The sequence below is a fragment of the Tachyglossus aculeatus genome, chromosome 14 (assembly GCF_015852505.1).
Source record: "Tachyglossus aculeatus isolate mTacAcu1 chromosome 14, mTacAcu1.pri, whole genome shotgun sequence".
NCBI classification, from domain to species: domain Eukaryota; kingdom Metazoa; phylum Chordata; class Mammalia; order Monotremata; family Tachyglossidae; genus Tachyglossus; species Tachyglossus aculeatus.
In genome coordinates this window covers 13,906,196-13,922,916 of record NC_052079.1, presented here as the reverse complement: position 1 = coordinate 13,922,916, position 16,721 = coordinate 13,906,196, and the positions used below count along the sequence as shown (strand labels likewise).

General features: G+C 45.2%; 1 protein-coding gene across 1 annotated transcript in view; it reads left to right on the top strand.

Annotated features, from left to right (window-relative positions):
• Window positions 1–10,192, top strand: part of LOC119937125 — a 51,102-nt gene extending 40,910 nt beyond the window's left edge. The window contains exons 6-8 of the mRNA XM_038756764.1: window positions 1,006–1,112; window positions 8,044–8,134; window positions 9,948–10,192. Of these exons, the coding sequence (XP_038612692.1) occupies window positions 1,006–1,112; window positions 8,044–8,134; window positions 9,948–10,064 (315 nt within the window). The 3' untranslated portion in view covers window positions 10,065–10,192. The remainder of the gene's footprint in view (window positions 1–1,005; window positions 1,113–8,043; window positions 8,135–9,947) is intronic.
• The last annotated feature ends 6,529 nt before the right edge of the window (window positions 10,193–16,721 follow it).

Genomic DNA, 16,721 nt, shown 5'->3' with positions numbered 1-16,721 from the left:
TTGTAACCTCCCTAGTGCTTAGAACAGTGCTTGGCACATAGTAAACGCTTAATAAATGCTATCATTATTATTATTATTATTTATATATATATATTATATTATATATAATCTTTATTATATAGCAAGCTCTTAACAAATGTGACAGTTATTGTTATCTGGGATCTAGCATACACACAGGGGAATGTTAGAGTGGGATTCAAGGATTTAGAAGAGTGTCCCCAGTCACTGCCCTGATTTGGATGTCAAAAACTTCATGTTCTTTGATCACTGGGCTTGCCAGTCTTTGTCCCTGCTAGCGGTTCATTTTCCCAGGCTCAAGACTGTTTCTTAAGGCCACTTTTCAGAGAAAATCCGGTTACGGCTATTATTTTACCTAAGTAAAAACAGGTTTCTCATGGCACATGGAGCAGTGGTTAGAGCATGGGCCTGGGTGAAAGTCATAGGTTCTAATTCCGGCTCCAACACTTGTCTACTGTGTGACCTTGGGCAAGTCACTTCACTTCTCTGGGCCTCAGTTACCTCGTCTTTAAAATGGGGATCGAGACTGTGAGCCCCACGGGGGACAGGGACTGTATCCAACCTGAGTTGTTTGCACCCACCGCAGCGTTTAGTACATAGCTCTTAACAAATGCCATAATAATTATTATTATGTTCTTACTGGTGATGGGACATCATTTTAGCTTTGCTGGCCCTGAATGTCTTCCATGGAAATTAACGCACCATTTCTTATACATTCTCCATTTCTTATCCATGCTTATGGATCAGGTTGTCCAACGACTGTGAGCCCCCTGTGGGACAACCTGATCACCTTGTAACCTCCGCAGCGCTTAGAACAGTGCTTTGCACATAGTAAGCGCTTAATAAATGCCATTATTATTATTATTATTATTATTATACGAAGGCCAGCAACTGAACAACCCTGCTTTCTTCTGTGTTATATATCTTGTGTGGGATATCGTGTACCCGGTTCTTTCTTACTTGGGACGCCTTCTTCTTCATCTTCAGGTGCTCCATGCAGACATCTGTACCCAAGCTTCAGTTCTGCAAGATGCCGACGTTGTCGTAATGAACAATGTCTTTGAATACTTTCTTGACAGACCAGAACAGGACAGGTATGCTATGTGTTCAAACAGGAAAGCGGTGTTGGGCAATTTGCTTAGTTCGGCAGGTTGTGAAAACATCTACACCCTACACCTGAAGACAGCCTAAAATGCCAAGATAATACTTATGTTAATGGGGAAATTAGAACATAAGTTCTGCGTGAATTCATCAGGGAGAGACAGTGCTCCTAAAGTGGCTTCAGTGAGGGTCCATCCATCATCAATCGTATTTATTGAGCGCTTACTGTGTGCTTTCTGGCTCAGTGGACTGGGAACTGTTTGTGTTCTGATCCCAACCCTTGTTGCCCACCTCTTTGATTAATGATAATGGCATTTATTAATCGCTTACTATGTGCAAAGCACTGTTCTAAGCGCTGGGGAGGTTACAGGGTGATCAGGTTGTCCCACGGGGGGCTCACAGTCTTCATCCCCATTTTCCAGATGAGGGAACTGAGGCACAGGGAAGTGAAGTGACTTGCCCAAAGTCACCCAGCTGACAAGTGGCGGAGCCGGGATTTGAACCCGTGACCTCCGACTCCAAAGCCCGTCCTCTTTCCACTGAGCCACGCTGCTTCCCTAAGCAGCGTGATTAATCTGATTAATCTGGGTCAAGGTTTTCATCTATAAAAGGCACTGAGAATGGCCGTCTCAAAGGGAGCGGAACGAACTAAAAAATGAGATGCAAATATAAGCCATCCTTTAATAGTAACTTCAAAGTGGATACTTAGCGTAAATCCTGTAAACTGTTGATTGAGCCCAAACGCCATCAAGATGTTTCTTGGGGCTTTGGGGCTTTTGCATCACACCAGGTCAGTCGTGACAGGAAGAGATGCAGAGAGCTCTTTGATCTCTAGCTCTGTGCCCTAGCAGACACCCCTGCCACATTTCGCACCCAGGCTGGCACACTGATTAGTATCATTTCTTCCACCCCAGTCCCTATAGCCACCTCATCCTTCGTGCCGCCTTTCCACTTCCCCACCTCCCCTTTGCCATATCGTTTGCCCCAAACGGGCTAAATTGCAATTGTTTCAATGGTTTAGAAAGAAACCGATGAACGAGAACGATATCCGGATCGCAAACTGGGGAAGGTCCTTGTGTCACACACTGAAAAGGTCAGTCCAAAGTCACCAAGTGTATTTTAGGCAGCTGACCTTGTTCAAGTGTGATGGACCTTTTTGCCTTTTTTACTTAATGATTGGTAGCTCAACCCTCACATAATTCCTTAAACATCATCATCATCATCATCATCAATCGTATTTATTGAGTGCTTACTATGTGCAGAGCACTGTACTAAGCGCTTGGGAAGTACAAATTGGCAACATATAGAGACAGTCCCTACCCAACAGTGGGCTCACAGTCTAAAAGGGGGAGACGGAGAACAAAACCAAACATACTAACAAAATAAAATAAATAGAATAGATATGTACAAATAAAATAAATAAAACAAGAGAATGAACTCAGATTGGAGCTCACACAGTGAGTGCTCAAGAAACACGATTGAATGAAGGGAGCGGTAGTGTGCCTAACCTCAAGTGGAAGCCTTTTAATCGTAATAAAATTTATTACTGGGGAAAAAAGCACTAGAAAGAAAAGTTTTCTCCCAAGGAATTCAAAATATTGGCAGTTGTTTCATTCAACTGGGTTAACCTTTTTTAACTAACTGAGGCCCAGAGAAGTGAAGGGACTTGCCCAAGTGTTGGAGGCAGAATTAGAACCCATGACTTTCATCCAGGCCCATGCTCTAACCACTGCTCCATGTGCCATGAGAAACCTGTTTGTACTTGGGTAAAAAGTACTTGGGGAAAAGTTTTCTCCCAAGGAATTCAAAATATTGGCAGTTGATGCTTCATTCAACTGGGTTAACCTTTTTTAGGGTCAGATATAAAAAATTCAGCCTTTAACCTTTCTCCGCTAATTCTTTTTTCCTCAGCGTGAATCTAGGAATATAAGATCAAACTTCGAAAGTTAACAGAAGTCATTCTTGTGACTGTTTAAATCATTCCGTTCAAGTGAATTCTATACCAATGGAGAATCACTGGATTCCACTAGAGAAAGGATGTCATGTAACAAGACTTGATTTCTGTTGTCATGTACAACTGGGATGATTTAGGTGGGCAGCTGAACATCTAGCAGTAGATCAATGGCTACTTTAAGGTAGGAAGCATGTATTCGGGAGAATCACGACTTTGAGAGGTGTGATTATTATGATTAGGTGCAGTTATTAGGGCTAGTTTTGCGGAAAGAGCTTGCCGGATTCTCGGTAAAATAATTTGCTGTATAGTTACAGCCCTATTTGTGAATGCAAGTGCAAACAATAGATGAAAAGTGGACGACTTCTAAGTTCATCTAAACAGGAGTAACGGTCCTCTCAAACTGAAAAATGTCCAACCCAGTAGTCATATGCCAAACAATAAAAATGGGTTCCCCAACGTCCCTTAGAGGTGAACCCACCCCCGGGGTTCTTCCTGAAGTTTTGCGTTGCAGCAAAAATAGCTGACACTAAGAGATGCTAATTTTCCAGTTATACGGTTTCAGGCAAGGGAGAGTTTGGTGCATTCTAAAGGTCGATGCAACAAGTTAAGCTGCAAGGGCCCAAATCCTGGTTTAAATACACACGTCGTAATAACCCAGTCCTCCTCTAGCCCTGGGGTTGAACCCTTGTAAAACTTCATACAAAGGAAAACTCATAATGTAGTAGTAGTCCATGCGTCAAAACACTGCACACATGTGCACAACCTTCCTTATGAAGCCATAGTGTGTTTTATTCATGTAGGGTTGCATTACTGGAATAACACCTTAATTCTGTAGCAGCATCCTGGCCAAAACACAGAGGAAAACAGACACACACGCACAGTATGGCAGAACTGAGTCTATTTCTGTAGTAGCCCTACACTAAAAAATTGTCTGAATATTGCCGGTATCACACCTGAACAGTTGACTTTTTTTAACACCAAAATTTGTGAATGTCAAAAAGGATTTTCACACGAATGGTTGAGAAAAAAAAATAGATGGAGAGCCTTCAAAAACATTTATGAATAATTGTGGTATTTGGGGCATTTGTGTTGTATACTTCAGCCAAGGTGGAAGGTTGTTAGTACAGTGCTCTGCACACAGTAAGCGCTCAATAAATACGATTGATGCTGCTGCTGATGATGATGATGATGATCAGCCTTTATGGCCCAGGCAAGCTATATTGCCAGTTGGGGGTGAAATGAGAACTCTCCAGTTATGTGTAGTTTGAATTGTGGTTATGTGTTTTCCAGAGATTGTGTTTTCTTTGCAGTTCAGGGCTATATTTTAGCATTCTGCATTCCTAAAAGCAGCACTGGCATCCAAAAAGCAGGCACTAACTTCATGAATATGTGTATGACTGTACATATTTATTACTCTATTTATTTATTTATTTATTTATTTTACTTGTACATTTCTATCCTATTTATTTTATTTTGTTGGTATGTTTGGTTCTGTTCTCTGTCTCCCCCTTTTAGACTGTGAGCCCACTGTTGGGTAGGGACTGTCTCTATGTGTTGCCAATTTGTACTTCCCAAGCGCTTAATACAGTGCTCTGCACATAGTAAGCGCTCAATAAATACGATTGATGATGACAGGGTAGGGGCCTGGGAGTCACAAGGTTTGCTGCCATTTGTCTGCTGCATGGGGACAGGGTAGGGGCCTGGGAGTCACAAGGTTTGCTGCCATTTGGTTTTGTTCTCTGTCTCCCCCTTTTAGACTGTGAGCCCACTGTTGGGTAGCGACTGTCTCTATATGTTGCCAATTTGTACTTCCCAAGCGCTTAGTACAGTGCTCTGCACATAGTAAGCACGCAATAAATGCGATTGATGATGACAGGGTAGGGGCCGGGGAGTCACAAGGTTTGCTGCAATTTGTCTACTGCGTAGGGACAGGGTAGGGGCCTGGGAGTCACAAGGTTTGCTGCCATTTGTCTACTGCGTAGGGACAGGGTAGGGGCCTGGGAGTCACAAGGTTTGCTGCCATTTGATTATGTTCTCTGTCTCCCCGTTTTAGACTGTGAGCCCACTGTTGGTTAGGGACTGTCTCTATATGTTGCCAATTTGTACTTCCCAAGCACTTAGTACAGTGCTCTGCACATAGTAAGCGCTCAATATATACAACTGATAATGACAGGGTAGGGGCCTGGGAGTCACAAGGTTTGCTGCCGTTTGTCTACTGCGTAGGGACAGGGTAGGGGCCTGGGAGTCACAAGGTTTGCTGCCATTTGATTTTGTTCTCTGACTCCCCCTTTTAGACTGCGAGCCCCCTGTTGGGTAGGGACTGTCTCTATATGTTGCCAATTTGTACTTCCCAAGCGCTTAGTACAATGCTCTGCACATAGTAAGCGCTCAATAAATACGATTGATGATGACAGGGTAGGGGCCTGGGAGTCACAATGTTTGCTGCCGTTTGTCTGCTGCTTGGGGACAGGGTAGGGGCCTGGGAGTCACAAGGTTTGCTGCCATTTATCTGCTCCATGGAGACAGGGTAGGGGCTTGGGAGTCACAAGGTTTGCTGCCATTTGGTTTTGTTCTCTGTATCCGCCTTTTAGACTGTGAGCCCACTGTTGAGTAGGGACTGTCTCTATATGTTGCCAATTTGTACTTCCCAAGCGCTTAGTACAGTGCTCTGCGCATAGTAAGCGCTCAATAAATACGATTGATGATGTCAGGGTAGGGGCCTGGGAGTCACAAGGTTTGCTGCCATTTATCTGCTGCATGGGGACAGGGTAGGGGCCTGGGAGTCACAAGGTTTGCTGCCATTTGATTATGTTCTCTGTCTCCCCGTTTTAGACTGTGAGCCCACTGTTGGTTAGGGACTGTCTCTATATGTTGCCAATTTGTACTTCCCAAGCACTTAGTACAGTGCTCTGCACATAGTAAGCGCTCAATATATACAACTGATAATGACAGGGTAGGGGCCTGGGAGTCACAAGGTTTGCTGCCGTTTGTCTGCTGCATGGGGACAGGGTAGGGGCCTGGGAGTCACAAGGTTTGCTGCCATTTGGTTTTGTTCTCTGTCTCCCCCTTTTAGACTGTGAGCCCACTGTTGAGTAGGGACTGTCTCTATATGTTGCCAATTTGTACTTCCCAAACGCTTAGTACAGTGCTCTGCACATAGTAAGCGCTCAATAAATACGATTGATGATGTCAGGGTAGGGGCCTGGGAGTCACAAGGTTTGCTGCCATTTATCTGCTGCATGGGGACAGGGTAGGGGCCTGGGAGTCACAAGGTTTGCTGCCGTTTGTCTGCTGCATGGGGACAGGGTAGGGGCCTGGGAGTCACAAGGTTTGCTGCCATTTGGTTTTGTTCTCTGTCTCCCCCTTTTAGACTGTGAGCCCACTGTTGGGTAGCGACTGTCTCTATATGTTGCCAATTTGTACTTTCCAAGAGCTTAGTACAGTGCTCTGCACATAGTAAGCGCTCAATAAATACGATTGATGATGTCAGGGTAGGGGCCTGGGAGTCACAAGGTTTGCTGCCATTTATCTGCTGCATGGGGACAGGGTAGGGGCCTGGGAGTCACAAGGTTTGCTGCCGTTTGTCTGCTGCATGGGGACAGGGTAGGGGCCTGGGAGTCACAAGGTTTGCTGCCATTTGGTTTTGTTCTCTGTCTCCCCCTTTTAGACTGTGAGCCCACTGTTGGGTAGCGACTGTCTCTATATGTTGCCAATTTGTACTTTCCAAGAGCTTAGTACAGTGCTCTGCACATAGTAAGCGCTCAATAAATACGATTGATGATGTCAGGGTAGGGGCCTGGGAGTCACAAGGTTTGCTGCCATTTATCTGCTGCATGGGGACAGGGTAGGGGCCTGGGAGTCACAAGGTTTGCTGCCATTTGATTATGTTCTCTGTCTCCCCCTTTTAGCCTGTGAGCCCACTGTTGGGTAGGGACTGTCTCTATATGTTGCCAATTTGTACTTCCCAAGCGCTTAGTACAGTGCTCCGCACATAGTAAGCGCTCAATAAATACGATTGATGATAACAGGGTAGGGGCCTGGGAGTCACAATGTTTGCTGCCATTTGTCTGCTGCATGGGGACAGGGTAGGGGCCTGGGAGTCACAAGGTTTGCTGCCATTTGGTTTTGTTCTCTGTCTCCCCCTTTTAGACTGTGAGCCCACTGTTGGGTAGCGACTGTCTCTATATGTTGCCAATTTGTACTTCCCAAGCGCTTAGTACAGTGCTCTGCACATAGTAAGCGCTCAATAAATACGATTGATGATGACAGGGTAGGGGCCTGGGAGTCACAAGGTTTGCTGCCATTTGTCTGCTGCATGGGGACAGGGTAGGGGCCTGGGAGTCACAAGGTTTGCTGCCATTTGATTTTGTTCTCTGTCCCCCCGTTTTAGACTGTGAGCCCACTGTTGGGTAGGGACTGTCTCTATATGTTGCCAATTTGTACTTCCCAAGCGCTTAGTACAGTGCTCTGCACATAGTAAGCGCTCAATAAATACGACTGATAATGACAGGGTAGGGGCCTGGGAGTCACAAGGTTTGCTGCCATTTGTCTGCTGCATGGGGACAGGGTAGGGGCCTGGGAGTCACAAGGTTTGCTGCCATTTGGTTTTGTTCTCTGTCTCCCCCTTTTAGACTGTGAGCCCACTGTTGGGTAGCGACTGTCTCTATATGTTGCCAATTTGTACTTCCCAAGTGCTTAGTACAGTGCTCTGCACATAGTAAGCGCTCAATAAATGCGATTGATGATGATGATATGATGGGGACATTTGGGATTTTGGTGAAGGGGCATCCACTTGGTTCCCATTGAAGCAGCTTTTCCAAATGCCAATCTCACTAAACCTGTTAGGAAAGCACCAGTCCCTGTCAGAGGAGGGTTTCCGTACTACCCTATCTCCGGTGATGTCTGATGCATTGTGCAATCCTTACATTCTTAGTTTAGTTAAGTTTAAGGAAATTTGAAATGTGTTTCAGAGCCTGGGAATACATTAGCTGCAATGTGAGAAAAAAAGGATCATTATTAGTGACAGTCCCCAGCCTTGAAGTCTCTCTCTCCAATTTGCAGGTGAGTTTTGATGCCAGATCTTCCTTTCCACTTTAGGATGATGGTTCCAGTATTCTGGGTGTGTGCAGTCGAATCAGGAGTGCCAGTCAGGGAACAAACCATGATCTTCTGGTTTAACCTCCTCTAGACTGTAAGCTCGATGTGGGCAGAGAATATGTCTACCAACTCTGGGGTAGTATTGAGTACAGTGCTTAGCACACAGTAATCGATTGATTGGGTAACCATTGTCTGTCAATAGTATCCTGACTTTAGGAGCTCCCAAGTTCAAGAGTCAACCCTGAAAAGACTCCCCAGAATCACTTGCCCAGATTTCTGCTCTGGGGACCAAGAGTCATGTTATTAAGATGATGATGATGATGATTATTATTATTATTAAGGTTATTAAGATGATGATAACTACTGGGGGTTGGGAAATCCCATTGAACTCAAACACTGGGAGGAATTCTGTATAGAATCTCAACAAGGATAATGATCCTCAGTGATCAGCCCAAGAACCCGGAGAATTGGATGCCTGGATCCTATTTCTAGCTCAGCTAGAGTCACTTCGGGATCTTGTAGAAGCCACTCTGTGCCTTAGGTTCCCCGCAAAGACAACAAAGATGAAATTTAATAATAAGGCCGAGTACAGCGGGATGATGTGGCGCTTAATTAAAGTTCATAAAGCTCTTTGAGATCCTCAGATAAAAGGCATGACTGTATATTAATGCAGAGAACTATCATTATTTGCCGTAGCAATGTTATTTGGATCTTTCTCACCAACAATCTTACAAAACAGTAATTTTCCTTGAGCCTAACTTCTGCAGAGAAAAATGGAAACGACCCGCGTTTGATCAAAAACGCATTCGTAATTTACATAATCTTCCCGGAGTTTGTAGCTGTTGATTTGATTTCTACTGCATTTCCCGTATTTATTTAAGACATATACTTAGCATAGTAGCATTATCACCGATCTCTTCCCAAAATAATGCCATCGGAACTGGAGAGGTTAGTCCATTAATTTACACAAAAATATGCAGAAATTCATAGGTCTTCACTGGACACAACCAATTCTCCTATAATGCAGGGAAAGCATTGTTGCTGGGCCACATATTAAGGAAAGCTATATCTGACACCTTGCCCCTTCACCCAACTGTTTCTTCCCACACTATGTTGAATCCGGAAAAACGCACGTTGGTGAAAGGCAGATCTCCGGTTCCATTGTCACATTCTACCGAAATTAAAAATGAAAACACATATGCTGGCAGAATTAAGCCAAAGTGTGCCTTTTGTTTTCTTTTCTATCCCCTTACTACTGGCACTTGAGTCTGTTGTTTGCCTTTTGGATTGTAGCCTTATATTAGAGCAGTTGTCTGGAAGAGTCACTGGTGAGAATGTGGCCAAATTCTCTTTTCTTTATTATGAGTTCTGGCAATTTCAGGAGGCAGGGCCTGTTGAGGGGGAAATGATTCCTCATTGCCCAGACTGAGCCCCTTCTTTCCTCTCCCCCTCGTCCCCCTCTCCATCCCCCCCATCTTACCTCCTTCCCTTCCCCACAGCACCTGTATATATGTTTGTACATATTTATTACTCTGTTTATTTACTTTACTTGTACATATCTATTCTATTTATTTTGTTTTGTTAGTATGTTTGGTTTTGTTCTCTGTCTCCCCCTTTTAGACTGTGAGCCCACTGTTGGGTAGGGACTGTCTCTATATGTTGCCAATTTGTACTTCCCAAGCGCTTAGTCCAGTGCTCTGCACACAGTAAGTGCTCAATAAATACGATTGATGATGATGATGATGATGATTGTGCATCTGTGTTTCAATATTTCTAGACTAACATTCATCTGAGCCAGTGGGTGGAAGAGGTGCAACTGGACTATGATGTGTACACGGAAAAGGATTTTGATCGAGAAGCCCTCGAACAGATTCATTTGTACAAGATCCTTTAACCCACACTGACCTGCTGATGCACGAGGTTGTGTTGACTGATGTGATAATTTAATTGAAATATTTATTTGCAGAATTATTTAATTTTTCTCCTGATTTCCTACAAAGTCAATAAAACCTTTTTTTTTTTGGTCTGGGCACTCCTCGGTGGTTAAGAAGCAGCGTGGCTAGAGAAGCAGCATGGCTCAGTGGAGAGAGCATGGGCTTGGGAATCAGAGGTCACGGGTTCTCTGCCACTTGTCAGCTGTGTGACTTCGGGCAAGTCACTTAACTTCTCTGTGCTTCAGTTGCCTCATCTGTAAAATGGGGATTAAGACTGTGAGCCCCACGTGGGACAACCTGCTAGCCTTGTATCTATCCCAGCGCTTAGAACAGTGCCTGGCACATAGTAAGCGCTTAACAAATACCATCATTATTATTATTATGCCAAGCCTTGTGGGCCCATTGGAGATTGGACAGAGGGGCCCCACTTCGATCAGGGCCCGCCCGTGCCCAAATTACAGGGACTAAATCAGGTCAGCTATATTGTATCTGCAATTCCTAGTAGGTGGATCTCCTCAAAGATGATGGTGCCATTGATCTTTCGGAGATATTGGCTGAGCACCTTCTATGGGGCAGAGCACCAAACCATCTCCTGATAGGTTATGGGAGGAGTAGAAGTTGTCTAGATGGAGGGAAGATCAGTTCACTCAGAAATCAGAGAAATCAGGAGAAATCAGAGAAGCAGCATGGCTCAGTGGAAAGCGCCCGGGCTTTGGAGTCAGAGGTCATGGGTTCGAATTCCAACTCCACCACATGTCTGCTGTGTGACCTTGGGCAAGTCACCTCACTTCTCTGAGCCTCAGTTACCTCATCTGTAAAATGGGGATTAAGATTGTGAGCCCCACGTGGGACAACTTGATCACCTTATATCCCCCCCAGTGCGTAGAACAGTGCTCTGCACATAGTAAGCGCTTAACAAATGCCATCATCATTATTATTATTATTCACTGGGTTGTGTGTCATGAGGGGGGTGAGAGAGAAGGGAGCCTGAGAGTCCCAGACCCCCACTGCCTCAGTGGTGGAAAACAAACAGAATGGGTCCCCGTAGGCTGGACTTCACCACCACAACTAGAAGCTGTTGGAATCATTCATTCGATCGTATTTATTGAGTGCTTACTGTGTGCAGAGCACTGTGCTAAGCACTTGGGAAGTACAAGTTGGCAACATATAGAGGCGGTCCCTACCCAACAGCGGGCTCACAGTCTAGAAATCCTCACTCTCCTGCCTGTGCCAGCGACCGTGAGCTTCTAGTACAGTGCTCCGCACACAATAAGCACCCAATAAGTACCACCGATTGATTGACCACGTCTATCTCTCAGCTGGGTATTTTTCCCAGTGCTTAGTACAATGTCCTGCGAACAGTAGGCTCTGAGTAAATACCATTACTACAGTTCCCACCCAGTTTTACAGAACCGATCAATCAGTGGCGTTCGCTGAGCGCTTACTATGTGCACTGTAGTAAGCGGTTGGGAGAGTATCGTATAACAGAAGTAGCAGATCCATTCCCTGTCCACAACAAGTTTACAGTTTAGAGGACAAAGCCCCGTCCCATTGGAGCGCAGGCAGGGGCCAAAAGATGCTTGATGCATTAGGAATCCCTCTTACTTAGATTTTGGGTCCGTGTGGCATGGGGACTGTGTCCAATCTGATTAAATTGTATCTATCCCTGTGCTTAGAACAGTGTGTGGCACAGAGTAAGTGCTTAACAGGTAGCATGGCTTGGTAGAGAGAGCATGGGCTTGGGGAGTCAGAAGGATCTGGGATCTGTCACTTGTTGGCTGTGTGACCTTGGACAAGTCACTAAATTCCTCTGTGCCTGTTACCTCATCTGTAAAATGGAGATTAATAATAATAATGATGATGGGAGTTGTTAGGCACTTACTTTGTGGCAGGCACCGTACTAAGCGCTGGGATGGATGCAAGCAAATTGAGTCAAACACAGTCCCTGTCCCAGGTGGGGCTCACAATCTCCATCCCCATTTTCCAGATGAGGTCACTTGAGGCCCAGGGAAGTGAAGTGACTAGCCCAAGGTCACAAAGCAGGCAAGTGGCAGAGCCGGCATTAGAACCCGTGACCGTCTGAGATCCAGGCCCGGGGCTCTGTCCAGTGGGCCAAGACTGTGAACTTCATGGCGGGACAGGGACTGTCTCCAACCTGACAACATTGTATCTATCCCAGTGCTTAGTATGGTGTCTGGCACATAGTAAGCATATAACAAGTACCATTTTTTTTTTTGAAAAAGGACCATTATAGGAATCTGGAAGAAAATGGCCAGGAACATTTTAAGTAGTCTGTGGATCATGGTAGCTAGGAGGGAAATCACTCGGCAGCCATTACGTGGTCCGAAACCCCCCATCTTTTTTGAGTGATGGATTCTGTTCTTTGCATTTACAATTCCTGTATACTTAATATTCCCTTAGAGTATAAGCACCTTAAGGACAAGCAGTGTGTCTATGGAATGTCCCTGGGGCCTAGTTCATCACTGGGAACCACAAGTGATTAATAAATCATTTGGATGATGAATCAAGAATGCATTTTGTGGTCCATTTTTTTAAGGTATTTAAGTGCCATGTGGCAGGCACTTTAGTAAGTGCTGGAGAAAATACAAGCTAATCAGATTGGACACAGTCCATGTCCCACATGCGGCTCACGGTCTTAATTTTACATATGAATAACTTGCAGCGAGTCCCTAGTGGATAAAGCATGGGCCTGGAAATCAGAAGGACCGGGATTTTAATTCACATTCTGCCACTTGTCTGCTGTGTGACCTTGGACAAGTCATGTAACTTCTCTGTGCCTCAGTTCCCTCATCTGTAAAATGCGGATTTAAGACCGGGAGCCCCGTGTGAGACCTGGATTGGGTCCGATCTGATTATCTTGCATCCGCCCCAGTACTTAATACAGTGCCTGGCACATCAATCAATCAATCGTATTTATTGAGCGCTTACTGTGTACAGAGCATAGTTCATTCTCAATGAATACCATTAAAAAAAATAACTCTGAATCAGATGTTAGAATAGACGGCGGCTAGAGTACAACTCAATCTCCCAGAGAGCCATGAGAGCCAAAGTGGGATGTTTGGGCAAGTCTCAAAACTGGGCAGAACTGGAAATTGAACAATATATGGATTACTCAGTGGCCCTGATCATTTAGAGCTGGATAATTAGCACTGCACTACTAAAACACTGCAAAGTTAATGGAAAAGGAGATCTGAACGTAGTGGAAGGCATTGCACGGAGGAAGTCAAATGTTTCTATCAGTAGATAACTTATAATAGCTATTAGTAAAGGCACACTGAAGTAGAACAAGGAAAGTACAAGACAATAAGTTGAACAGGAGCCCACAATGGGAAAAAAAAAGAAGATAAACAAGGAAATTCACATTGCAAAGGAGGATTTGGGTGGGGCACTCCATGCAGCTCCAAACATTTTTTTAGTGCTATAAACAAGCATCAGGCTGAGGAAATATTCAAGGATTACAGTGACAGAGGCAGGAAAAGTTAGCTCTTATTACCACACAATAAATAAGCGTTCTTGTTTTAAAAGGAGCAAAGTCCTGGGTACTGAGTCAATAGGCTTTCAGCCCAGGTGGCAAAGGATCACCACCAACGGCATTTATTGAGCACCTCCTGTACTGAATAGCTACTGTGTGCAGAGCACTGTAGCGGATGCCACTTGGGTGAAGAACACTGAACCGAACGTCTGTGTGGAGAAAACTGTCCTGCCAACGGAGAACTGTACTAAGCGCTTGAGGGAGTACAGAAGAATTAGCAGACTTCAACCTCCTCAGGGAAAGTAGGTGGTGTTTTTCTGCTCTAACCTCTTCACTGACTTCAGCCCAGAGTTGGTCAGCGCTTAGAACAGTGCTTTGCACATAGTAAGCGCTTAGTAAATGCCATCATTATTATTATAAAAGGACACTGGAGTGGCCCGAAGCAGGTTTCCTAAAATTAAATGCACGTTTTGGCTTTCACGGAGGAAGGGGCCGCCCTTGAAGCAGGGTACATAATTTAGTTAAAAAACAGATTCACTCTTCCGAGCCCGTCCTTATTGTTTTTGCTTGCCAAATCATCATCAACCGTATTTATTGAGCGCTTACTATGTGCAGAGCGCTGTACTAAGCGCTTGGGAAGTACAAATTGGCAACATATAGAGACGGTCCCTACCCAACAGTGGGCTCACAGTCTAAAAAATGATCACTGTTGTTTGGGTTCAACTGCCAGGTGTGGGTAGGAAGGCTTTGGGTCTTACGTGGACTGAAATGAAGACAGACTTTGCAAAAAAGTGGAAAGTAGCTTCGGGCTGGGACTGGTGTTCTAGAAGAACGATGCTGACATTTTTTAGACTGTGAGCCCCATGCGGGTCAGGGACTGTGTGGAGAAGCAGCGTGGCTCAGTGGAAAGAGGCCGGGCTTTGGAGTCAGAGGTCACGGGTTCAAATCCCGGCTCCGCCACTTAGCTGTGTGACTCTGGGCAAGTCACTTCTCTGGGACTCAGTTACCTCATTTGTATTATGGGGATTATGACTGTGAGCCCCACAGGGGACAACCTGATCACCTTGTAACCTCCCCAGTGCTTAGAACAGTGCTTTGCACATAGTAAGCGCTTAATAAATGCCATTGTTATCATCATCATCATCATCAATCGTATTTATTGAGCGCTTACTATGTGCAGAGCACTGTACTAAGCGCTTGGGAAGTACAAATTGGCAACATATAGAGACAGTCCCTACCCAACAGTGGGCTCAAGAGAAGCAGCGTGGCTTAGTGGAAAGAGCCTGGGCTTGGGAGTCAGAGGTCGTGGGTTCCAATCCTGGCTCCGCCCCTTGTCAGCTGGGTGACTTTGGGCAAGTCGCTTCACTTCTCTGAGCCTCAGTAACCTCATCTGTAAAATGGGGATTAAGACTGTGAGCCCCACATGGGACAACCTATCCACCTGGTATTCTCCCCAGCGCTTAGAACAGTGCTATGCACATAGCACTTAACAAATGCCATTATTATCCAGCATTTAGAACAGTGCTTTGCACATAGCGCTTAACAAACGCCGTTATTATCCAGTGCTTACAACAGTGCTTTGCACATATTAAGCGCCTAATAAATGCCATCATTATTATTAACTTGTATCTACCCCAGTGCTTAGAACTGTGCTTGACACATGGTAAGTGCTTAATAAATACCAAGATGCTGGTTAGCATATCATGAAATCTAAGGCCTCCGGCTTTGATGCCGATGAAAGGGGCGAGAATGTAAAATCACCAAGGGAAAGCCTCCTTTAAATTTGCATTTGACAGATACAAGACTGTCAGGTTGGACACAGTCCCTGTCCCCCATCGGGCTCACAGTCTTCATCCCCATTTTACAGATGAGCTGAGACCCAGAGAAGTCAAGTGACTTGCCTAAAGTCACACAGCAGACAAGTGGCGGAGCCAGGATTAGAACCCAAGTCCTTCTGACTCTCAGACACTTGCTCTATCCACTGTGCCACACTGCTTCTCTGTGCGTGGAGCACTGCCCTGTAATAATAATAATAATAATAATGATGGTATTTATTAAGCACTTACTATGTGCAAAGCACTGTTCTAAGCGCTGGGGAGGTTACAGGGTGATCAGGTTGTCCCTCGGGGGGCTCCCAGTCTTCATCCCCATCTGACAGATGAGGGAACTGAGGCCCAGAGAAGGGAAGTGACTTGCCCAAAGTCACACCAGTACAAGTTCATCAGATCCTTATCCCACATGGGGCTGGCAGACCAAGAGATAGGGAGAGCAGGTATCTTGTTCCCATTTTACAGAGGAAGAAACTGAGACACAAAAGCAGTGAAGTGGAAGCAGCGTGGCTCAGTGGAAAGAGCCCGGGCTTGGGAGCCAGGGGTTGTGGGTCCTAATCCCGGCTCTGCCACTTGTCAGCTGGGTGACTCTGGGCAAGTCGCTTCGCTTCTCTGAGCCTCAGTTACCTCATCTGGAAAATGGGGGTGAAGACTGTGAGCCCCACGTGGGACAACCTGGTCACTTTGTATCCCCCCCAGCGCTTAGAACAGTGCTGCGCACATAGTAAGCGCTTAACAAATACCATTATTATTATTATTATTAATTAAGTCAAATGCCTTGACCAAGTCACACCCAGTAGGCCAATGGCGGAAATCAGATTACCACCCAGGACTTCTGGCCCCTCAGGTCAGTAGAAAGAGCCACCTCCTCCAGGAGGCCTTCCCAGACTGAGCCCCCGCCTTCCTCTCCCCCTCCCCATCCCCCCGCCCTACCTCCTTCCCCTCCCCACAGCACCTGTATATTCATTCATTCATTCATTCATTCATTCAATCATATTTATTGAGCGCTTACTGTGTGCAGAGCACTGGACTAAGCGCTTGGGAAGTACAAGTTGGCAACATATAGAGATGGTCCCTACCCAAAAGCGGGCTCAGTCTAGAAAATAGAGAATAGACATAATGAGACATAATGAGTCTATTCTCATTATGAATTTATCCTCATTCCTTACGAAAAATAACACATTTTTCACATACCTACGACATTCTTCAAACCAATGGGCAATGTAATCAGTCAATCAATCAATCAATCGTATTTATTGAGCGCTTACTGTGTGCAGAGCACTGGACTAAGCGCT